This window comes from Melospiza melodia, chromosome 1 (genome assembly GCF_035770615.1).
Source record: "Melospiza melodia melodia isolate bMelMel2 chromosome 1, bMelMel2.pri, whole genome shotgun sequence".
Classification (NCBI taxonomy): Eukaryota; Metazoa; Chordata; class Aves; order Passeriformes; family Passerellidae; genus Melospiza; species Melospiza melodia.
In genome coordinates, this window is record NC_086194.1 from 131,681,912 (window position 1) to 131,707,538 (window position 25,627).

General features: G+C 39.8%; 1 protein-coding gene across 3 annotated transcripts in view; it reads left to right on the forward strand.

Annotated features, from left to right (window-relative positions):
* The window catches only part of SPIDR (scaffold protein involved in DNA repair), a 194,427-nt gene that overhangs the window by 124,549 nt on the left and 44,251 nt on the right, over positions 1 to 25,627 (forward strand). For all 3 annotated transcript variants that reach the window (XR_010029464.1, XM_063168463.1, XM_063168472.1), the window contains exons 9-10: positions 1,817 to 2,027; positions 3,328 to 3,578. Coding sequence is in view for 2 of the 3 variants with exons in the window: in XM_063168463.1 (XP_063024533.1) it covers positions 1,817 to 2,027; positions 3,328 to 3,578 (462 nt within the window). In the remaining variant the exon portion in view is untranslated. The remainder of the gene's footprint in view (positions 1 to 1,816; positions 2,028 to 3,327; positions 3,579 to 25,627) is intronic.

Consider the following 25,627-nt stretch of genomic DNA (forward strand, 5'->3'; position numbering starts at 1 on the left):
GTGCTAAAATTTTCATTACACATCTGTCTATAAAGACAGCCCAAACTGTTCTGAGATCTGTAGTAAATTTATATACATTTCTTTCTCTAGAAAAAAGTTGGTAAGTAACAGTTGAAAAATCTGGTAAAATCAGAGAGTCTCAGTTTGCTGACCAAGCTAATTCCTTAGTTTTAATCCTGTAATGCAGAAAATTATCAGACAATGTCAGTTTGGTAGCCTTGTGAACTCTTTTCATGCTCTAAACTGGGAGCTTTGTTAGCAAATGCATCTGAAGTCAAAGGACTAGGTGTCCCTTAGAGATGAACTGCTGCTCCCCTAAATCTGGGGAGCTCACAGATGGCAATAAGGCTTCTTCGTGGTGAAGTTCATGCCTTAGTTTTATGCTGTAACTTTTCATTAATTTTCTGTTTCAAATAATAACTTCTGTGAGTGTTCACAGTAGAAGCAACACATCTTGTTCATAATTTATATTTAAATGTATCCTTTTTTAACAGATCATTTGGCTGTTGTTTTTTTTCCTAATTATAAAATAACAGAGATTATATTTAAAGCTTGCTGTATGTCTTCCTATGCCTTTGAAAATATGAATACATCAATCTCCCTTTAGCTGTCCACTCTCTAAAGAGTGAAGGATTCTGTTGTGAAACAGACCATGGTGAAGATCTTGTATGGACTGAGATCAGAAATAAGTATATTTGAGTGTTTCATTGTTTCATTTTGCTTTTTAACTCTGTATGGTTATATTTTGAGAAACAACGTCACTGATGTGGAAACTTGCTTCATCTCCATAATATAACTGCTGAGCAGTCCAGAGACTGAAGTTGTGAATTCAGGTCAGCAAGGCTTTGCTGCTGAGGCAGGAGGCATTCATTGATGCCTTGGTGATAAAAATCTAATAGAAGAAAAATACAGGCTGTGGTAAAGTCACCAAGTGGATTTTGGTCTGTTTTGATGGTCTGTAGGAAATGAGATTACTGGTTGGTTTTGTTAGCTGACTTCATTAGATGTGTGTCCTGTGAGTATAAAAAGTGTACTTCTAAATGTGTGATTGTGATACCAGCATAAGAAAAACCCAACATCAGCACATGCTTTGGCATGAAATTAGTGTGTGTTCAGAGATTCTGCAAACATTCTCTTAATCTGGTGGGTAAGAAATTGCTGCTTATGGAACTGTCAGGGAGTTACATTGGCACTAGAAGCCAAAACTGGATCTAGGTGGGCACATTTATGACAGTGACAAACACACGTGCAAGGTAATATACAGAGGATTGTAAGAAAAACAAAATTAGAGGAGGAAGGAGCATCTTGCTGCCAGCTGCATGAGAATGGATTTGGGTTGGGAAGCACTCACCAGAGGGGAATGTCCTGCAAGGGCCAGGCTGGGTCCAGTGCATCAGTGGTCTGAATTAACATTGAGCAGGTTTAATAGTCTCATTCATGGCTTTTACCTCACTGACTGTATGCAGAGAGTCCTGGTGCTCTGGGTTCTGTGCTGACAACATGGAGACACCAAGGAGCACTTGTGTGAAGCCAGATGGGGCTCGTGGGGCTTGGCAGCTCAGCTGGCTTCCAGGTGTGACTTGTCCCTGGATGCAGTGGGTCTCCAATTGCCCAGGGCTATGCCTGAGCTGAGACAGCTCCAAGCCAACTCTATCTGTGGGTAATTTGCAAATTGGATAACACACCTCTGCAGTGTTTTAGTGATAACTATGGAAAAAGGGAGAGAGAAATGCAATGCAATACACATTTTAAAACAGTGCTTATCAGTAATTTAACTTGTAATGGATTTGATGCCACTTAAATTGTTTTTTCCCAGGCAAAAACTGCTTCTCCAAAATGCAGATGTTCCTGTTATCATGAACACCTACTTTAGTCAGAAGGTGCTACGCAGTGAACATTCAGAAGCCAGAGAGAAGACATATGGTCTAACAAAGATGCTTATCAGGAAGAATATTATATCTTTGGCACAGACCTTCAGTCTTGATGATGTCAATGATAAGTTACACCAGGAATCTTCAGATAATCAGGTATGGTCCGTTTGGCTCACAATTAAGCACTTGGTAAGAAGTTAGTGAGCAGATGTTTGGAAATCATAAGAAAAACAAAAACTCTAAATTACTGAGCTGTTTGGTTTCCCCTTTCATTTAGTCAAGGCTGAATAATATACAGTGTTTACTTTAATAATATTTTCTTAGTGGAGGCTCTTGGTCCATCCAAATGCTGAACTGCTGTGAGGTTATTTTGCTGAAATCTCACTACTGTGCTAAATAGTAAATATAACTCGGTTTTTCATTGATTTTTCTCTTATTCTTTATAGCTGAATAGTTAAAAATAGCTGTTTTCTTGTAACTCACTCAAGATACTATTTTAAATAAATATTCCTTTTCTCTATTCCTATGCCTTAACTCATTTGCTTATAGATCCTATCCTTTCTTTAAAGCATCAATTGATAGCATCATGCCCCATTCCCACCCCTTCAGTTTGTTTTCCTACTTTGACTTTATTTGTATTAAAATTACTACTGACTCTACATTTCTGTAGCTGTGGTTGTACAAGCCGAGGTATTTTAAGAGATTTGTTTTCTTCACAGTGTGTGCCAGCACTTTCTGAAAGCAAGGCTCTTGTAAAAGCTTTATATTGGCTACCTAAATGATTCTTAATATTTGTCAAGTTTGGCCCTTCAAGTTTGAAGAACCATGAGTGTCAACATTTTGTGTTTGCTTTATATATAATTCCCATTATTGGCCTGGGAATTAAGAAGTTACATAAAACAAATCCTAATTGAATTTCTTGCTTCAACTCTAACTTGTAAAAAGCTTCTACGGTGGTATTTGAAAACCAGAACAATTTACTTGTTCCCCTCATGGCTCCTAACAAACAAACCACTTCATTTAGAACTTGGTAGACAAGTTTTATTGCAACCACTTGGTAGACAAAGAGCAGTGTCGTACCACAATTTTCTTGTAAATACTGCAAATCCTCCTTCTTTATTGGTGTATAATACTTATGGCACAGTAACTCCATTCAAGGGGAAGAATCAATATCAGTTCTGTTATCCTGCTGGTGTCACCTTCATCTCTCAGGGGCTGTGTTAGCCCAGTCCAGAACACCAGTTAAATACAGGAGCACACCTTGTGGGCAACTCTCTTGAGTGTTTGTTGAAAACACACAACAAATAACTAGTCTGCAAGTTATTTTAGGAGCAACAAGTACTTCAAAACTGATTTTGCACTTGCAACTTGATTTTTCATGAGGGCATTTTCCTTTCTAGTTCTACATAATTTCATTTCTCTGGAATGTTTCTCTTAATGGGTTTTCCTTCACCAGGTTCCTTGTGCTCCACAAACCCATAACAACGGTGATTCAAAACGGAATCCCTTAGCACCGAGCGCTGTTAATGATTCTCTGCTTGAAATGGTGGAAAGCCAGGGAGCAGTGGGATGGAGAGAAGTGCAGGTCCAAGTTGTTATCCAAAGGGTGTACTGTTTGCCTGCAAGAGAAGGGTACAGAAGCCACACTCCAGGAAGCAAGCCTCTTTGTGCAGCACCTGTCACAAATTCAGATCCACCAAACGTTAGGTGAGTAGTGGGATGCATGGGAATTTTTTTGTTGAGGCTGTGAAATATGAGAAACCAAAGAGGAGTGAGTTCAGAAATGTCATTCTTGGTTGTCAGCTCATGGGGAATAAGCACACTCAGCAAGGAAGGCATGGGGCTGTTGTTGGGTGTGGTGTGGTTCTTTAATAGGCATAGTGTGACACAGAAGTCCTGCCCAGAGAAGGGAAGGGTCTGTCGATGGTTTATGTCATCCACAGATGACAGGAAGATTGAAAATGAATTAATGAGAAGTTAATTGAGAACATCATATACTGTTCCTTGAGTTTCACAGAATTGTTGTTACATCCCATTTGCCTATTTCAGTCTCTGGTATGCTCTGCTAGTAAGTTATGCTTGTGGTCTTTTGAAACACAAAAAAATACATAGACACAGAAATGAAGGGCTTTTCTATAATAGGATTTTGCACAGATGCTATTAGAGAAACATAGGTGTATACTTCCATTGTGAAGTCACTGGAAAAAGATGCTGTTGACTTCTGGAAATCTGGAGGCCACAGCAGTTAAGATTCTTCTGCAGTAAAAAGTGTTGTGGTGTCAAAACATAACCAGCAGTGCAGAAATGTTACACGCAAACCTCATGGAACACGCAGCTTTCAGCCAGTTGTTTTAGCCTCTTATATTTTAGTCTTTGCATCCTTACACTGTCCTGTTTACAGTGGAGGGAATCAAGAATTGGACCTTGTTTTCTTAAATACCAAAGATATGGCAAACAGTTTTCTTTTCTGACCAATACTGAACTGTTGAATTCTTTCCTTCTTCTTTTGTGATTCTCAAGGTTTGAGACCAAAGACTGATTTCAGTCTTTCTCAGCAACCCTGGGTCTGAGATAGCTGAGTCTGTTATTGCATTTTCCCTTTGATTTTGCACTAACCTTTTATTCATGCTGGTTTAAACTATTGAAAGGTAAGATGTATCAGATTTTTTTTTTCACTCAGGAAGATCATTAAAGTAAGTTATAGTGGAAGAGCTTGTATTGGGGTTCTAAGTTCAGCCTTTCAGGGAATAAGCAAACATTTCTTCCTGTAGAGTTTGAGATTTGAATGGAGATGTGCAATTAGTTTAACAGGTCCTGTTGAGAGCTCTCCAGATGTAATTTGCAATAGGCTTTGAAAGGTTTCTTCAAAGTTTTGAGTAATTTGAATTCCTCTAAGCCACCCTGCAGGTGGATAGTGGTGTCCTCAATGGTCCTTCTTCTTGAGCTTTTGAAATACTAGAATCCTCTCAATTCTTGCTACTTTGTAAGCTTCTGGGTAATTCACAGCACTCATTGATCAATAAAATTCCTCCAGAAGGAATTTAGGAAGATTACTCTTTCCTACCTTGATCATCACTCACAGGAAAGTAATTATCAACAGCTTAGTCCCTGACATTTTTAGGAGCTCTTTTACATATAATAGTTACATTGAACATTATTTTTTAAAAAGTAATTGATACATCTTGTTGTCTGGACTCATTGCTTTGTATTGAATTCATTCTTTATAAAACATATATATTTTTTAAAAAGTAAGAAGAGAAGTACTTTATCAGCCCACATCAATATGTGGCTTTGAGGACAGTACTCCTCAGTGTAGATTTTTTTTCCAGAAGGCTACATTTGATCAAATGTCAGGGCACCTGACAGACTGTTATTCAACCTGATTTTTTCATTTCCAACTCTTAACTAAAAGTACACTCAACTTGCAGTCTCACAGTTTGAGGTAGTTAACCTGCCTGAGCCCACACCCTTCACAGGAATGGGGTGAAAGAAAACAGAAATCTCAGGTTGCACTTCTTATGTCAAACATGAAATAGAAATAAAATAAAAAATGAGAGCTTGTTGCTTCTGCATGCATGCTGTAGCTGGGTATTCTCATGTGCAGTTGTTAAACTGGTCTCTTGAAAGTTCCTCAAATTTCATAGAAGTCTCAGCTCAGAAAACAGCTTGTTTGTTGTTCACAGCCATCAGACTGTGTTTTGGATCCTGAATCAAAAAAACCAACCCACTTTCTCGTTTGCGAAGAGGAGAACGAGCCCTTCTCTTACAGACTGAGGAATGAAAAACACCTCTTGCTGCTTTATCAGCTGCTATCTCCATGGCTGATAAACATCCACATGAGACTTCTCCTCTACCAAAAATGTCTGTCTGTCACCTGATAGTGAGCAAAAGGGTCCAACGCCCTCTGGCAGTCCTTTGAACCAACTGTTGGCTTATTCTTTTGTAACAAAAAAACTTACTTTTTCCATTTTAAATTTCTTTCTGTGAAGTAAAACTGCCAGGAAAACAAGGTTTGTATTTTATGAGGCAAGATGAGTTAGATTACTCGTTGTTTCATAGACAAAAATTTCTAAATAGCTATCAAGATAGGTTAATCCCTAATTGATTCGTATTTTAAACAGGCTGTCCTATTGCATATCTTCTTTTGTAGCACTCCACAATAACTTAGATGCTGCTGTCACAGGGAAGCATGAAAACCACCACAATAAGCTGAAAAGAAGCATGAAATTAAACGTGGAGTAGGGGAAGTGATGCATTTGGTTCAAGGCATCCAGTTTCTAGTAAGAGTATCAAATTGTGGCAGAAATCTCTATTTTGATTGTAAGGAAATTGATTAATTTAATTGATTAAAACTAACGCTTGTGGAACATAGAAACTACAGGGCTGCCTATGTGCATTAGCATTTATTGTTCATAAATACACATGTGGAATATGGCCTTTTACTGATAGACAAAGGGATATGTTTCAAGGGTTGAAGTTGGCTCAGCTGAAGTATTCAAAGCATTTTCCAAAGATGCTGAGAAATCTTTGCAAAGACTGAGGAGTTCTCTGGCTTCTGTTGTGCGTAAATTGGATCCACATTCCCTGTATTATTGTTGAAATATTTGCATTTTCCCCCCCGTAACTAACTGCTCTTGCAAATGGACTTTTCATGCTGAAGGAGTTTCTTGCGGGGAAAAAAAAAACCAGAAGAAAATATGACTCGCTGTGACTGTCTGCCCATTTCCAGCATTCCTGGCATACTTTTTGCTGCCTTTTCCCCTCTGATGGCAGAGAGATACTTTTGTTAATGACACAACAACACATGTTTGTCTAAACCCAATTGTTTTGATTCTTTTCTGAAAATGTCCTGGCTTACAAGTATGAGGATCCCAAAGAGACTTCTGTCAACCTGAGGAGCTCACTGGCTCAGAGGTGTCTGACTCACTGAGCCGGCCTTGTACTTTGTGTTCCTGGGATAAAGCAGTGTATAATTTGGATTTTGCTCCTGCCAGTATCTGTTTGTTTTGAGCAGGCCACGTGAGATTAGTAAAAAATAGAGCTGGTCAGTTTTGTGCCTTAAAGGACAGGGCTGGGTGTGTGGCTGTCAGTGTCACTGAAATAGATGCACTTTTAGGACTATTAGGCAGTTAAACTGGTCAGAGCACTCGGAGGATTTGTGTGAGGAGGCTGGACAGAAAAGGGTGTTGTCATGAAGGAAGAACTAACCACTGCTGGTAGAAAACAATGTTAGCTGTAGCTGTGAATCCACACTTTAAAATCTGTGGGTGACTAGACAAATTTTCCATTCACTTCTCTCGGCAAGTTTTGACCCATTTCCTACCTGAACAAAACCTGCTATAGCTTTCTATTCCAGGAACAAAAGAAAGACCATACATTTACTTTAAAATTTAGTGTGATCTGCATCTCTGCACTACTCATCTGCAGTTCTTTCAGTTTTGCTCTTTATTTTGTTTTCCATTTGCTAGATCACAGAGCAGTGGAAAGGTCTGCCACCATGCAAGCAGGACCCTTGGGGAGCAAAATATTTAGAGATGAGGAAGAGATGAGGATTTGTTTGAGTGGTTGGAAGAAATAGAAGTGAGGAAAATCACATTTCTCTTTCTGAGCAGGCCCAAAGAAACATTATAGTCGGTTGCTGTAATTCATTGTGGTCTAGCAAGTTGTTGCAAGTTTCCAAGTAGCCTGTTCATATGTAATTCTTTGTAAAGCAGTTTTATTGGCAAGTGATAATCCTGTAGAACTAATTAATTTCTTAGTTGGATTTCCTTTCTCCCCCCTCTTTTTCTTCATCCAGTGATCTTTGCTGTTTATCTTAACACAAATCTAGTCAATGGGTTAACCTGCCTGGCAACATGCACGACTAAAATGGAGTGTCAGATGCTGCAACTGGCATTCCAAGGAGATGGATTAATACATTGTAAGGTTGTCCCTCTGGTATGGAAAACATACCTTAAGTTTTATAAAACATAATGAAATTAACAACAGCAACATAAAAATCTCTGGAGGTATTATTTGAAAAGAGCCCAGATTGGAAAGGACTGTCATGAAAGATCCGTGTTCACAGATGCTAACATCTGTCAGAATGTTTTTTGTGGCTGACTTAAATCTGTTTACAGCATTCCATTTGTTTTTTGTGTTTTTTTTTTTTTTTTCAACAAAACATTTTAAATGGAATGGTCATAAATGCAAGTTTTAAAAAATTACATTATGTTTCTGGGATGTGATTTTTCAAGTGGAAAATAAACAGGAAATAAGTAACTGAAATGCAGTAGAAAGTACTCCATAAACTAAAAGGTTTCTCTATTTTTCCCCTTTTCAAATCCTTCTCCGAAGTGAAGATACTGCTCTTAATATTCTTGCAAAGTAGTCTAATTGCTACTTGACAGACTTATAATAGTTCTCCTAATAGCTGTGGTTCCAGCTCTAGTAACTGGTTTCTGCTTTGAAGTCTCTCTCTCTTTTTTATTCACAGTAAAGACTCCCTGACACTTGGATTATTCCCTTTTGCCTCCACCCTGCTCTATTTGTAATTCTCAAACGGGAGCCACCAAAACAGAGAGTAAGGACAAAAGACTGTTGGAAAAACAGCTTTAGTATCACTCTGTCCAACTAATACTTTAAATTGCCTTATGCAGTTAGTAATGCTGTAGATTCCCCAGGCTGTTGTCTGGATAGCCCTGAAAGTCTGTTTTCCCTGCTGATGCTGCAGACAACCAGATGGAACTTGGGCTACTTCCAGTGCCACCGTAGTACAACAATTTGTTAATTTGACATTGCTGTTTATTTTCCAGTGCTAAATATTTACATAACCTTATTCTGTCCAAGGGCAAGGTGAAAGCACTGTTATCTGATATGCTCTGTACAAATGAAAAAAAAGGACCCCTCAATGTACACCAGCGTTTTTCGTCCCCGTGCCGGGAATAGGCAATTAAACAATTTGCTGTTGCTGTAAATTATGTCAGGGCAGTGGTAAAAAGTGCTGGTGCAGAAAAGAGGCTCAAGAAGACGATGGCCAGCACAGACCACAAGTGTGACAGGGATTCAATCTCCCTGGAAAGCAAATGAACAGGAATAGAAACCAACTATTAGATGGCTAAGTATACTGTGTGTGCAGGCTCCTGTATGTATCTAGTAAAAAGGAGACACTGGTTGCTTTATTTCCTCCATACTCAAGTGCTTAGACTGATCAGTAAAGCACCCATCTGCCCACAGAAGGCAGTCAGACACACCCCAAGCCTTTCTTTTTTGGTCAAGAAGGAGGAGTAGCTCTACTAACTGATGTATTCCCCATGATGGACAAATTGCAGGAATACCTGAGTAGCACAGAGACAGGTAAGTGCTATAGAAGCATCATTATGTAGAGCTGTGTGTCCCCACCACTTACCTTGTAACCACACAATTTCACCTCCCACCTCTGATGATCTCATGCAGGGCTTTAGGAAGCTGGGGAAGCTTTACTGCACCTCATTTCCCACTGCTCTTTGTTCATGGCTGTATGCACCCAATTGGTTGTTTTCAGGGACTGTGTAAATGGTGAGAATGGGAAGAGTAATGTGGTCCCTGTACATTATCCTACAGTAGAGACCAGTCTAGGGAGAAAAAAGCAAATAATTTGAAAATGTAATTTGCCAGCCCTAGAGCAGCAATCAAAGTATGTACTGTTGTACATTGGGTGGTTTCAAACAGGAATAGTAATTTTCCAGCACCTGTTATTTGTCAAGACTTATCGTAAGATGGCCTGCATAAAAGGTATGGAATCTTACCCCCAGCTTTGACCTTCCCCCTGAATTTTTGTATGTCTGAAAGTTACGTGGTTGATAGAACTGAGAGCAGAAATCTTCCATGTGTGTTTTGCACCTCTGCATTTCACTGACTATACCACTTCCTGGAGGAAGCGTTAAAGTTGTGCTGAAGCTCTCAGAAACCTTTGTAAAAGTCAGATTATGTCTTTGGAATTTGTTTTTCTTTCTGCCGTCGTACCCAAAGGCAAGAACCTTGAGCAGTGACAAATGTTATAAATGCCTGGGTGGAGGTGAGCTAGCAGCTGGGAGAGAAATTTAACCACCTGAATATTGCACAGAATTTCTTTGCCATTTGGCAAGTAAGCAGTCTTTGTATGCACAGCCTTAAGTATCTGCAGAGGTAGTGCATGTGCAGAAAAACATCAGCACAGATTTTATGTAATAGCAATTTTCCAAAATGGAAGATTCTTAAAAATAATTTTCTATCATCAGCTTTGTAAAAGCTTCTGTTGTATGTAACAGGTCATTACTCCTTGGAGAAGTATTACAAAGATAGACTTTTGGGGAAAAGGAGGTCTTGAGTCTCAAAGAGTCAGGAATACACAGTTTTGTGCAATCAAGGGTATGCTCTATTAATTAAGACAGACTTTGAAAGGGAAAATATTGCTGAAACATAGGCCTGGACATCTATATTTTAAGCTCTTCTACGCTTTCTTTTATACAATGCAAAAGTTGAAGGTACAGCGAACAGTGCAAATAAAACAAAGCTCCTCAGAGAAGACAATTAGTTCTTTCAGTAAGCACTGTGGTTTAAAATTGGTATGTAAGTTAGAAATGTGAGAAGGTTATCTTATGTTCATGTGCCAGTCCTGACTGGTGGCTGCTGGTTTTGTTCCATTTCTCACAGCCAAAGGCAGTCAGCAGCATCACACTGGGTAGGGATCTGCTGGGCTGAAATCCTCAATCTCATTTCAGTTACTGCTTCCACTCCCTCTTTGACTAAAGGGCACTTCACAGGGTTTGGAGAGGAACATGCTCCTCAAATGGGAAAAGTGATGAGCAAGGGCCTGGGATGGCCTTACTGCATATTTCAGTTCACAGGGTAAGGGTTTCAGTGGGTTGGCAGTTAAAACAGATTTTGTTATTTTTTAGTTTTAGTCCTACATTGAGAAAAAAATGGATTATTTAACTGATACATACTGCCTGATATTTGTTCAAATTGGTTTGTAACATGCTGATTTAGCTGCTTGATTGGAGGTATGTGTTTGACTGCAGTGGGGACAGCATGCTTTGCATGTGCCTGAGGCTAGGAGTGGATGCAAAGTGTACTTCAGAGGTGTTTCACATTGACAGGCTGAGAGGGCTGGGGAGCCTGGAGGAGAGAAAGCTCCAGGGAAGAACTTAGAGCAGCCTTCCAGGACATAAAGAGGCCTTGCAGGGAGGCTGCACAGGGACTTCTTACAAGGACATGCAGTGATAGGACAAGGGAGAATGACCTCTAACTGAAGGAGCTTGGGTTTATATTAGATATTAGGAAAAAATTCTTTACTGTGAGGGTGCTGAGACACTGAAACAGGTAGCCCAGAAAGATGATGTGGGTGACTCCTCCCTGGAAGTGTTCAGAAGCAGGTTGGATGGAGCTGTGAGTAACCTGGTCTGCTGGAAGCTCTGGATTTCCTCTCTGAGGCAGCAGCTTTCCCCACTATTGAATTCAAATATAATCTAGTCATGACAACTACAGATGTTCTTGTCTTTGTGCTATAACAATGGGATTATGCATTTTCCACTGCCTCTGAACAAATGCCAAAATTTGTAAATTCTGTTTGACATGAGGAAAAACGTGCAAGGAAATTAATTTGATTGGAACAAGTTATGTCACATCTTCAATATGGAGCTATAAATTAACTGGCTATATTAACATAATGTAAGTGGGAAGTGGAAGACAATGTTAGCAAAGACACTCGGTGTCTAATCTTTCCAAAAGTGTTTTTAATTTCTTTATTTCTATTTAATTTAATGCTAAGTGGATATTTCCTTTCCAAGGGAGCTGAAAACTGCCAAAGCTTTCTTGCTGCAGCTTGGGCTGTTTAGTCATGCTTGAAAATATCTGGGTCAGGAGCTCATCTATACCTTGGTGCTTCTGTGTATCTGAGTCACCTTTTTTATTTGGACTGCCAGGGTTTGTGGGACAATTGTATCAATAACATCCTGAGAAAACAGGTATTTGAAGTGAATGCATGAACAGTTAGGAAAATCAGTGTCTCTCAGGCTGTTTATGTTTCAGCAGTGCAAGTGGGAGGGGGCTCTACTAAGGTTGTGGATTTTTAAGAAATCAGTTGGAAATCAGCAAAAAGAGGTGTCACATCTGGTTTAGAGGTTGCAACTTCAGCAAATCAATGAATTGCAATCAGATAATTTCTTTTTGAATGCTTGCAAGGGTTGCACCTCATAGGATAACCTCTGTGTGCTAGATTTAGGAAACTCCTGCATAGACAAATAGGTTGCATTCTGTGATTTGTTTGATCCCTGCTGAATTTGGGGTCGATCTGCCTGTTTGCAGTTGCTATTTGGATAATGCAAATCAGAAATAATTAAAAAGTCATGCATTGAACAAAACCATGAGAAAGAAGAATCATGATATTTGCAAATAAGATTTTTTTTTTTTTAAGATAAATATACTTTTGGGTATTCCTCAACTTTTTTGATGAAGAACCCCAAATACCCTGTGTATAAAAGGATTTCCATTATAAAAATGACAAGGAAAAATAAAAGCTAGGTATGATTCTTACTTATTGATTCAGGCTTGTGGTTAGCATATTGGATAGCAAGTCAACATGCCTGGCCTCCCTGCAAACACCTGAAGGGTTTGTCTCTGTCTGAGGTCACCTGCTGAAATCCATAGAAGCAGATGGTGGCAAAGTAACTGCTTTCATGATAAAACCCTTTTAACAGAGCAGATAGACAGTCCAATGCTCAAATAATAATGAAGATTTTGTGTGTGCATGGTGTGGACTGATACGGATTGCTGATTGTTGTAGCGCTTCATTATCCTGATGTTTTGATCTCAATTTGCAATCCTTAGTTCAGCAGTCAAATAATAATGAAGAGTTTGTGTATGCACGGCGTGGATTGATAAAAATTGCTGGTTGTTGTAGCACTGATGTTTTGGCTTAATTTGCAATCCATAGTTCCATGGAGGAGAGATACATGCTTTTTTTCCTTTTTCTCTATATGTCCTGGATAAACCTGTCTCTTTCCTTTTTTTCCCCCTGCAATTTAGTTTCAATAAAATAAAAACATAAGCACTGTAGTAAGTTTTTAGAGCACACAGAAGTCCCGGGTGTAAGGCGCTGTTGAATTCCGTGCATGTCGCTGACTGCCTGTGTGGTTTATCGCAGCTGGAGCTGTGGCAGCGCAGCACGGCGATATTTCAGCACAACACAGGGGTAAATGGCAAAGTGGAGCTGCGTTCAGCCCGCGGGTCAGTCCCTGGGTGAGCAGGCATTTCCTGCCTTTATCCCAGCGTTCCCTGGAAGGCCGGGGCTGGGGTTGCGGGAGGGCACACGTGGTGTGTGTGTGTGTCTGTCTGTCTGTCCGTCTGTCCGTCCCCGCGCATCCCTGCACACGCTGTTCAGTAAACAAGCGGGGGAACCGGAGCGGGCTGGTTGGGAGCAGCGCGTTCATTCACACGGAGCGGCTCTTGGAAAGCGCTGCCTTTGCGCAGCCCTGACGTCCGGGCTGAGGGAAGCGGAGAAGGCAGTATTTATGTTTTCATTAATGCTTTTTATAGCTGCGAGCCAGCTGTAGCTAGTTAGCATTAGCCTAGGACATCTATTAGCGTGCAGACCTCTTACGCAGGATAAAGGGCTTCTGATGGAAACAGAGTTGTTACTCATGCTCCTCCCGGCCGCGTGTTTACATGGAGGCTGTTTGTGCTGACATAGGAGATATATATATATATATATATATGTGTGTGTGTGTGTGTATATATGTTAGAACACCTTAGAACAGCATGCACCTTTCTAGCGAGCAAGTTTTCCAGGATTCAAGAGAATTTTGTGTAAGAACTTCTAGTGTAGCAAACGCTGAGATTTGCACCTTTAAATGGTGTATTGCTTGTTTAAGAGCTGTTCTAGTTAAATAGTGCTATGCAGATGCTAAACTTATTTTGTGTTAGCTTTCAGGCTATATCGTGAACAAGCAGCATTCCTGCAAGTCTTGAACGCACCAGTTTGGACTGTCAGAGTTTTTGCTATGAATGATGTAAGTGGCTGGCAGTAGCACAGGGAGAATTGGACCTAAGGGTTTGGTATACAGAAATTGATGGCTCAGCTATCCTTCTATACTGAGGTTTTGTCCCAGTTTTTGCTTTTACTATTTTTTCCCCCTCTTCTTCTGGAAGCCAGTTAGTCAGGAGGGTATTTAAAAATAAATAACAAAAGCGATTGTGAAAAAGAGAATGAGGAAGGCGCGAGTTTTGTTTTTAAAGCTCCAGTAAGACAAGCACCACGGTCTCTGCTATTTGCATCAATAAGACAATTTCCTTTCCTGGTCAGTCAGGGTTTCCCTTACAATTCTGACACCTCCATTCATCCAGACAACCACAGAAATACTTAAAGAAAAGTAGGACATTTTTTCTACACTCTGCTTTGCATTTCTGTAGAAGGTGTGGAATGAACTCAGTGCTTTCTCACAGATAATTTAGTCCTGCTAATAGTTAAAGCTTTGGAGTGGAAAGTTTCAGCACTGACTTCCCGCTCAAGTAGTTTTCTTCTTCTGAAAGTAGATTGTACTGAAGACCATCATCTCTATTCCTCTTCTTCCCGGGTCTTTTGCCGCTACTTGCAGTGTGTTCTACAGAGAGAAAAGATTCCTTCCATGTGTTGTAAAACGACCTGAGCACGAATTTCCACTCCTCTTATCTTTGTCACAGTCCCACCAGTTGTCGGTGATGAACTCTTTTCAGTCAAGGGGAATTCAGAAAGTTTACTGTAGAAAGCTTTGTTTGCCTCTAAGCCTAACCTCATGAAAGTGTTGATTACATCAGCCATCTTCATGTCAGAATTATACCTTTATGGTTCACAAAAAGAAGCTTTATAGTGCTATTCTTTTACATCTGCACGACAGAATCTGTGTGTGAAACTGCTGAGTAGCTCCACATGCCAGTGTAAACTCACATGGTTGAGCTATTGTCTTACCTAGACAAAAAGTCGGGTTATCTCCCAAAATTGAATCACTTCTAATCTTCTGTTCAGATAAATTTCCTCCACCCATCCATTTAGGTACACCACCCTTAATGATCCACTTGAGAAGAATGTGACAGGCCCTTGAAAGCCCTGTGAGGCTGTGGAAGCGTAGCCCATGAATTATGTGTGTTCAGTGCCTACAGCCTTAGCCTCCAAACACAGGTGGGAAAACTTATGTCGGCAATATCTAGACTTCCCTACAGATGGTGTCTGTGATTTGGTTCTCTTTTGCCTTTACAAATGTGGTCAAGGCACAGTCCGTCCTAATTTCAAAGTCAGCTGGTCTTTTGAGGACCAGAAGGATTTTTTCTTACTGGGCAAATTCAAGCTTTGATGTGCTTACATTCCTCCTTGTAATGCAAACCAGCAAAATTGTGTGGAATGTTTTGCACCGTTCCTTAAATCTGCTGGAAACTTGTTCCTTAAATCTGCTGGAAACTTGTTCGGTGTGATCTGATAGAAAACATTTTTGATCATTTTCACTATTCTGCTAAGTGCTTCCTAAGCATTAGGGTTCTTTTTGCAGAAGGAAATGACCTATGTGGTGTCATCACATGCTGGCCCTTGGGCTTGTTTTGGACTTACTGTTCAGCCATTCAGGGTCCTTGTCATTTGTTCCTCATGCTCTTGTGACTGAAACACAAACCTCTGCACAAGAACTTAGTTGGAGGAATGTGGGTCATTGGGAAAAGCAGCTTTATCCAACCAAGTTTTTCCACAAAGATGGCTGGGACACCCAGCACGGTGCTGCTAGCTTTGGGTGTGTGGTCACAGGTCATTGTGCCCGGTACTGTATAGACCCTGTAGCCTAAAAAGCAATGTCTTTGTCCTGTAAATATTTGGCAAAGGTGTTTCTAGTGCTTTCTCAAAGTTCACACTTCTGTGTCATCTGACTAAACACAGCCAAATTTAACATAGCTAGATCTTGACTGCCCAGTCCTTTCCCTGAGTCAGTTTCCAGTTGTCTTTAAGTTTTGGTTTTATTATATGGCTAGTTTTTCCAACAAGCAAGAACATGTGTGAGGGCAAGCAAGGAGGCATTTTTAACCATGGCAAGACACCTGGTTACAGCATGGATTTTCCCATTCTTCAAATACTGTCATAGTCTAGGATAGTACATAATTAGGTCCTGTAACAAAGTGAAATAATTTTTACTAAATCTGGCAGGAGATTTTTCACTTATTTTTTGGATGGATTTTTCTGATTGCTTGAGGATTGTCTTTTTCTTGTGTGTTCTGTCCATAGGATCCTAATGAGGCACATGATATGCGGGAGGCATGGATAAGAGAGAGATAAAGCTGTAATTTCTGTCATCAGGGAGTACTGGGTTGACAACTACTAATTTTATCTAATCTATTCACCATATACCTTACTCCTTATACTGAGTAATTGCCAGAAACTCCCTTCTTTGGCCTCTTTGCAAAACATTTAATGCATATTTTTTCTCTCTGTATGTGTCTGCATTGTGTTAGTGAATTTAATATCTGAGAAACAATTATTTTGTCAGCTTGGAAAAGAAGGAAATTATTGTCTTGGGGTTCAGATGTACAAATGGAATGGATCCTGAAGAAGAGGGAGCTTTAAGGAGGTATTGGAAATTGGAGACCTTGTTGGTATGTTTTGGAAATCCATGTATACATAGTACAAATCACTACAGTAAAGATAAGAACAGAAAAAATTAACAGTGATTTCTATAGATTGTCCATTGTTCTTCACACACACACACACATTTGTTCCATCCATCTGCTGAAATTTGCTAAAAGCATGTGAGCAGATGTGAGCAGTCTAAGCAAACTGCTGTATATCTCATGTGCCCAGTGTGATGGGGCATGAACCTGGTTAAGGTTTCTAGACATTCTGTTGTAGTTGGTACATGTGCCCATGGAAAAAGAAGAGATTATTCATATGGTGCTATTTACCAGTAACAATTTTTCATTTCTGTTTTTATTTGGAAGTGCTGAGTTAAGATTTCAGATTAACTGAATTGATGGTCTCTGCTAAGATTGAAGTTACAGTGTCTATAAACCAATTGTCACTTCATGGTTTAACACGGAAAACTGTCAAATAGAAACATCTTATGTACCAACGACAGACAATATCTGAACTACTCCCTTACTCCCTTTGCCCCCTAGTTATCAGTGACCTCTAACTACCAGTTAAGTCCCATTTTCTCAATCACCCACATTTAAAATCTAAAAACTCAGATGTGTTTTTTTATCAGCAGTACTTCTAGTCTGAGTCTTTTCTTGCAATTAGTCAGGCTCACAGGTTTTCTTCATCCTCTTGTGAAGAAAATGTTGGCTGACCAGTCTTTTCCAAGTGAGGAAGGGGGTGGGAGGCAAGATTGGAGGAGCATTTCCATACTGGGCACTTTAGGTGAAGCATGAATGTACAGAAAGGTGATGAAATCTCGGGAGAAGCTGTAGGCAGTAAGTGAGAGTGATGGTCTTGTTGGGCAGTTTCCCATGGGAGTTGGCAGGATGGTGATTGGTAAAAGATGTGTAGGGTTAATTCTTTTAATGAGCAAGTGCTCAACTACTCTTCCAGTCACTGGCTCTCCTGGCTTGTGTCTGCTAAACTATCCTGTAGGGAAGTGGGAAAATTGAAAAGAAATTCAAAGCAAGCCCTTTTTATTATGGAATTATGACAGTTTTCATTTTCAACATAATTAGTTCTGAAAACTCAGAACCTTCAACCCATGGCTGCCACTCCCCTCCTCCACTGCCCCAGCAATACAGAAAAATGCAGATAATCACAGTTTCCCTCTTTGCTGAGGCTTACCTGTGTGCGGAATTCTGGAGGAGATGAATGCCAAATACGTGGGGTGCACATTTAAACTCTGGTAATTTCCCACAGTAAAACTATTTTGTTATGCTCATCTGAAGGAATTTGAGTTTAGCTAGGGATTAGTAACAGAAGCTTGTTCAGTGATATCTTGTCCAGTATTTTTCCCACTAAATGCATCTTGAATTACCTTTCATTTTCTGCTTCTGGCCTAGGTTCTAAGAGTTCTCTTTTCATCTCCTTAGCAGCAGCACTCAGTGGGTGTCACACACTTCCTGACAAACCCCTCTGCTTCTGAGAGGAGGAGGAGAGGGAAGACCCCCATAGTGTGCTTGTGGAGAGGGCAGGAACGCCAGTGCTGGAGGGGAGCGGAGCAGGGGGGATGTTTGGGTGGGGGCCAGGGTGGCCATGGGGAAATGCGACCCCACGGGAGACTGCTGTGCTGGCAGGGCTGGGCGAGTGTGCAGGCACAGAGCGGGAGCCCAGGAAACATGTGGCTCCTGCTGTTGCTGAACCCCATGCTGCCAAATCTCCACAGAGGCCTCTAGTGTGGGTTCAGAGGCTTCTGGCAGCCGGGGGCTCTCTGCATTGCTCATTTGTCCTTTGGCTAGAGCTTGCAGAGCACAGCTCCATCAACAGCTTATCACATGCTCTGCTCCTCTCCCCGAAGCTCTCCAGTAGCACATGCCCTTTCTCCTTTCCCCTACTTTGTGCACAGCTTAGTGTGTGACCTGCTATTTCAGAGCACCCTCCGGTTTGCTTGGCTTCTGATGGCATGTAAATGCACTCCCTTCCCAAAGAACTGAAAATCTCTTCTTTTTAAGACCTGACAATTAAGGTGATTACAAAATAGCTTGAGGGAGAATTAATTCAAGTTACATCACTGGGACCAGGCAATGTCTCAGCAAAGACTAGTTCAGCTCTCAGCGAAGTGTGTTTGAAAGCATGAGTAATGTTTGTGAGCTGGAAACAGCCCCTGCCTGTAGGTAGCCTGATATTTTTCCACTATGAAAAATTCTTGTGACCTTTTATTTGCAAAGCTGTTTCAACTCCATTGTTTGCTGTGGACGTTTGATGTTCAGAGGGGAATGCCCTCGAGGTGGGAAAATGCCTTGTTTTCTTTGGCAGCGGCTGCAGCTGACTCTACCATGGAAACAGTTGGGGTTGGAAAGGGAGGAGCGGGACACAGATAAAGGATAGGCTTTCCTCCTCCAGCCTGAGAGCTTCATGCCACCCCAAGCAGGAAATATTTCAAGATGCAGAACAGAGAGCTGAAGTAAAGCTGTTCCCAAGCCATCCTCCCAAGCAGGGCATAAACCACACTGTTCCATAAACCACTGTTCCACATGATACTTTCCATATGCATGAAGCAACAGGTGGGTGGCACTTACCTGCAGCCTGACCCGGGGGCTGCCAGAATTCCTCTTTCTTATCCAGCAGTGGGACTCAAATGTGCCCTGATTCAAACAGTACAGGTCTGCTCAAGCTGTGGGCCTGCTAATACAAATAGACATTCTCTAACCATATGTTGAGAGGCACAGGTGCAAAACACTCAAAAGAGATGTAATACCGGATTTCTGCAGAATACATATGTGTACTGAAAACTGAATGTGTCATCTGTTGATTTCAAAGTACTTAACCTTATCACCTTCAGATTCTAAACAGGAAGGTTTGGTAAGTTTTAGCTATATCTGCTTGTGAATTATATAAAAAAAAACAACAATCCGCAAGAACACAACTTAGGATGTGTGTGGGCTTATATATATGTTTATATGAATGAATGTTACATATAAATTCTGTGTTTACTCTTTCTAGGCCCATGTTTTTCTCCCAGAGCAGCACAGCCTGTTGCACTTTTGATTTTTTGGATCAGGCTGTTCTTTCCATTTTCTGCTGTTTTATCAACCATGAATTTCTGTTTTCACAGCACAAACTCAACATCTCTATACTAGTTTGCAGCCAGTATATATTTATTAATGGACTTGAAAGTCTTACCTTTCTCTGTCTCTTTCCCCTGCTTGGTGTTATACAATAGGAAGAGATGAATATTGCTAAATAGTTACTATTTGTTTGCAGAATTGATGTGGCATGTAAAGCAAATAATTACACATCCAAGTAGTACTGGTACTCACAGCTATTTCTCCTGCATACGCACATAAGGGATTTACACACTTGTAAGGTCATACTTTGCTTACATAAATGATCTTATCTTCTTGCACCCTGTGCTGTGTGGCATTCCAAACATTGCAGAGAACACGAAAAATGTCAGTAGTATATACAAATCACTTTGGCATATGGCATACGCTATAGACCAGTTGCAGAGCATGTGGAATACGGCAGTACAGCCATTAGAATTTTATTCAGGAATTTGTATTTTTTTTGATTGTTTCACATTTAAAGTAGTTTGTTCATTCAGTGTGAATAAAAGTTTTCTTCAAACAATTAAAGTGAGTTGGGCTAAGGAGGTGCTTCTCAGAAAGGAGCTGATAAATAAAAAGAACCCCAAAAAGTAGCATTGGAGGAGGGAAGAGAATCAAGGAATGTTGGGCATTGTGGCACCACATTTTAAGGAGTTCTGCTGGAACTGCAACACTGCAGGAGTCACTAACACTCAAGGTGAGACCAGAGGGACCAACATCTCCTGTTCACCCTGTGGGGAAAACGTAGAGTGAACACTCTGATTCTGGGATCTCATACAGGAAAATAAATCCCAGAATGTGTTAATCTGGGGTGGGGGGGGGGGTGGGAAAGGGAGGATAAGAAGGAGATGTGGGAAAAGAAGAGGAGGAGATGAACATTCATCTTAGTTATTGTGGTTATAAAGGTGTGCCTAGGATACGTCGATGAGGATTGGATTAGGTGGTAATTGAGTAACAATTAATTAATCAGATAATCATTAATTCTGACCAGATAATAAGGGAGGGTAGGAGAAACCGTGTGTTTAAACAAAGGTGGTTTTAGTTGGGTGCAACTATCTGTTACTTAAGGGGGATGGAGGGAGGGGGCAACTGGACATTGCCATCTTTGTCAATAAATCCTTCAAACACCAATTTAGCCATTTTTTCACAGTGGATTGATCCAAGATTTGGCCCTGCTTCCTTTTTGCCCCATCATCTCCTCTCTTAGAGGTTGTATGTGCCTTCATTGCTGAGGGTCTGGGGGTTGCTGGGCTTTTCCCACTGTAGAAACACATCTCTCCATGTTACTCTCTTAAGCTGATACAAACCACTGGTGAAGAGTAATTCTTAATAAGTAACTGAATCCTCTCTTGAATAAAAGAACATTTTAAGCTTATCTAGGTGTGTTACAAGTGGAGGGGAGAAGTGAACCCCAAGTGATGATACTTTTCTCTTATTTGAAAGAACAAAACAAGAAACAAACTGTTTAACATGCAGAGGGTTTTAATTCTTGATTGTATTATCACGGTCTTTTTACTTTTTTCATATTTTTGCTTCTTGTAACTCTGCTGAAAAATCTTGCTGTAACTGATAGAATGACAAAATACAAGAATTGAGGTAATTGCATTAAGAGAATACTAAAAAAAATCCTGATAATTCAGTTTCCCCTGCTTTAAAGACTTACAGACAGCTTCTTACTTTAAGTTAGCGTAATATAATGATATTAAGCATGTATGAAAGTATTTAAAACTGTCTGGTGATTGCTTTAAAGAGATTGAGAAAAAATTGCCCATAGCTTATTGGCATAGTCTTAGGTTGCCTTTATAAAAGAGAGGTTAGGTAAGAAACTGAGGGAAGATACTGCCATTTGAATAATTGAAGTAATGATTCATTTAATGCTTTAAACAAATACAGGATTTTTAACTAGCCTATGTTTATTTAGGTCCAGATAATTATTTATGGGTTGCTTGACATTCCAAAAACCAGGGAACAAAAGACTCCTTACACATAATTTTCAAAGGTGTGGCAATCAGGTAGGATTACCTCTTTTACCATGTCATAATATCTTGATTCTTTGTTAGGGCATTTTACCCTTTTATTGTTTCCTATAAGAAATATAGTAAGCTACATACAAATAATATTTCAATTTTTAAAATATTACTTAATTTGACTATATTTTAGATATGTTAGACCGCAGTCAACATAGTCCTGAAATTTTCAATAAAATGAAGTAGAATACAGCATTTTATCCCTCATGAGTAAGAAACTGCAATTACTACACCAACTTTTAAAATAAATATGATTAATATTTGAAGTCGCATGACTAATAACACCAGCTAATAAGTACTCCCAGTTTCTTTGACAGGCAGCAGGTTAACTAGTGAACAGTCAAAATATGCTACAGGAGGTTTTCAAGAAGGATCAGTTATTTAGCATAGCTCAGTTCCCAGGGAAAATAGTTTATTCTCCTCCTGTCAGTCTTGTTTTTTAATAGTTTTGTTCTTGCCTCAAAGGCCAAGCTCTGTGACATCTTTATGCATAACTGTGGTGACACACCGTGCTGTGAAACTAATTCTGCTAAATATCTGTTGCCTGTTCCTTTGGAAGATTAAATCTTTGGTGTATTGTTTCATTGGACATCTGAGAAGCAAAATTTGCTTTATTGTTACTGACTTCTCCTTTTCTGGAGAATGTGTGACACCATTAAGGTGATACCACAAAGAGAACTCTTCTAGATGTTTGCATGACATTTCAGGAAAACATACACTCGAGGTTTTGTTATACTGATGGTGCCCCAGATTATTTTTGAGCTACATTGGGGAGTTTATAGGAAATTGCTTCAAATACTGGAAGTACTAATAAAACCTTGGCCTTACCACAATTGTGATAAAATTTTGAAAATCAACCTCATCTTTGCATGCTGACTGGAAGGAGCTACCAGGTTTGGTAGTTTTTCAAAGATTTGCCCATTTAGTGCAAACTTTTTGGACTTTGGTCTTGACAATTATTGAGGGATCAGGAGAGGAACACTTTTCCTAAGAAGCCAGGAGCTCCATTTTATAGATACAAGGAAGATGAGGCAATCCTCTGTATTTTCAGTAGCTAAGAATCACATAAAGTTTATAGTGCAGCAGTGGTGTGTGTGTCATTGAATTTTCTCTAGAGAAAGTTTGTATCTGATTTGGTCAGAGGAGGAAGAGAGCTTTGATATCCCTGGTCCATGTACAGTCAGGCCAGCATGTTCCTGCTTGTTGAGTTAGGATAAAGTTCAGCTCTCTGTACACACTGATCAAAACACACCTAGGTGTTCCTGTGGATTTCTCAGATAAATGAGTTGTAGTGCTGAGGGCTAAAGCCAGCAGAAATGGCAGTGTCCACTCAAGCCTTAGACCCCTCTACAGGATGTCTTCTTTCACTGGGGTGAATAAACTGTGTTTTATATTTGTTTAAAATTCTGAAATCTTCAGCAAGCAGAACATGTTTCATATTTAGAAAGAAAATATTCAGACATCTTCATCATTCCAAGAGTTCTTTGGAGTAAGAACATTTAAAGTATTGTCTCATAAACGGAATTGCAGCAAACAGTGCTCAAAGGCTACTGGAGTTCAGTGAGAGGTTTGGGAAGTGACCAATAGTTATGTATTACATCAGGTGGTGTAATAAGTACCCTTATCTTGTATTTTCACTTCTTCTGTAATGCTAAATCTAGGTGCAAGTGTATGTAAGTGACTATAACCTGCATATGATGGGCTGGACTATTTGGATATCCATTCCACATATGGATAATACTATTCCAATCTAAAAAGAAATGTAGTAGGAGGTTGTGAATGGTAAATGGCAGAGGGAAGATTGGTAACTCAACAGTAAAAGCCCCAAGTGCCTGTCAGAAATAAGCATAGATACCTCATTTGCTTTGCTGAATTTTGATAGTTAAAGACCACCTTTAGCATTTTGTGCAGGAGTTGTTTTTATTTGTATTTTGCCTGCTACCTTTGTGAAAGGAAATATTTAATAACTTTTTCCCATAAATGTTTACCCGTAGTTCTCCCAAATTAAGAATGTCTCACTCTACAGGAATGTGAACTAAAAACCAAATAAAGCTTGTAGGCTTCGCAACACGGTCAGTCGTGCCAATGCTCTGGCCTGTGCTTAATGATGACCCAGAGTCTGACAGTTTATATCCATTTAGTTCTTTAAAAACAGCAAACATGATTTCTTTCCCCTTTTTCCCCCCTTCCTTTATATCAGCAAGAAAATTTGCTAGGTTTGTCACTATCTCCTTAAATAGGTACCATTTTGGTCATTATAGAGAAAACCAAAATTTTAATTCCTGCAAGTACAAAGTGAAACAATGTTCGTAACAGTCTAATTTACCAGCTGATCTGCCTCAGTCCAAGGAAAGGAAATACTAAAGTGAATATGTTCATTTGAACATAATAATTTCTCACTTCAATGTATTTCAAGAGTTGCAGATGTCACTGAAGAATCTTGAAACAATTCTTTAAATAGAAGTGATTTACAGGTAAAATTGCTACAGTGGACCATTAAATGGCATCAACGTTTGAAGCTTTAGATAAGTTGAATAAATTCAGTAAACTATACAGAAGGTACATGAGAAGCAATATGAGTCAGAAGTGTAGTTGGCAGTTGGACACAGATTGAAATTTGAGTTTGAAAGCCTGAACTTCACTTTTGAAGTCTGTTTTACATATTCGGTGTTAGTGAACTGATTCTGCTGGGGAAATTAGATTGTGTTTGTGTGTTTTTGTAGCATACACTTGTAAATGCACATTGGCAAACTGAAAGGACTAAATGGACTTTAAAATATGCAAAAAAGTAAACTTTTTGTAGGGCTTTAAACATGTTTTCCATTAGACTGCCTTTCAGTGATTTTGAAGTGTTTCTGCTGGTCCTGCTAGGTTAAGCTTACATTTTGAAATTTGCCTGCCTCTTCTGCAGTTATAAAATTAAAATGCAATATTTTTTCTAATGTTACATTGTGTGCTATCATTTGTGTAAATATTTTGTGTAAAAATTATTTTTACAAGTGCTATTCTTGCAAGAATAACAATCCCCCCAATCTGTGGGGATTCAGACCAATATTTCCATCAAAACCAAGCCAAAAGACAAATGCTTCAGGCAGGAGGATTGTGATGGACCTTCAACCAGTGGCAGAAAGCCCATTTGTTTTTATGCTTCATCTTGGGCGTGACAAACTGTGATCTCTCATTGGAAAATCCATGCTAAATTATTGTCTCTCTCTCTAATCTGCTTTGAATTTAATCTGACTCCATGTCTATCTCCCCAGATTTCCTCACCCCAGTGAGCTGTCTTTTTCCACTACATGCCAGGGTGCCCATTCAGATGAGTTGGGACAGCTGTTTGTGATGCTAAGTCAGCAAACTGATGCCAGAAAAACCCAGAATCATAAACAGTTTGGATTGAAGGAACCTTTAAAAAGGTCATCTAGTTCAACCACCCTGCCTTGACCAAGGACATACTCAACTAGATATGGTGTTTCAGAACCCCATCCAACCTGACCTGGAATTTTTCCAGGGATGTAGCATCTACCACTTGTATGGATGACCTGTTGCAGTGTTGCACCACCCTCTTTGTAAAAAAGTTAAAAAATTCTTCCATATATCTGATCTGGAACTACCCTCTTTTAATATAAAACCATTACCACTTTTCCTACCACAACAAAACCAATTGAAAAATTTGTCCCCATCTTTCTTAAAAGCCCCCTTTAAATATTAAAAGGCAATAAGGTCTTGCCAGAGTATTCTCTTCCCCAAAGAGTTGTCCCAGCAGCCTGTGTTCATAGGAGAGGTGCTCCAGCCCTCTGGTCATTCTTGTAGCCCTCCTATGGAGCTGCTCCAGCAGGTCTCATGTCTTTCCTCTGCTGGAAACTCCAGAGCTCAATGTAGTACTGCAGATAAATAACTTTATTTTTGCATCTGAAATTTGTTTGTTAAGGCAAATTAATTCCCTGATCTGATTTATTGTGCTGTCTCAACTTGGTTTTGCCATCACAGTTATGAGGGAGGAGAGGGGACAGCTTAAAACTGCAGAATTGGTGGTGT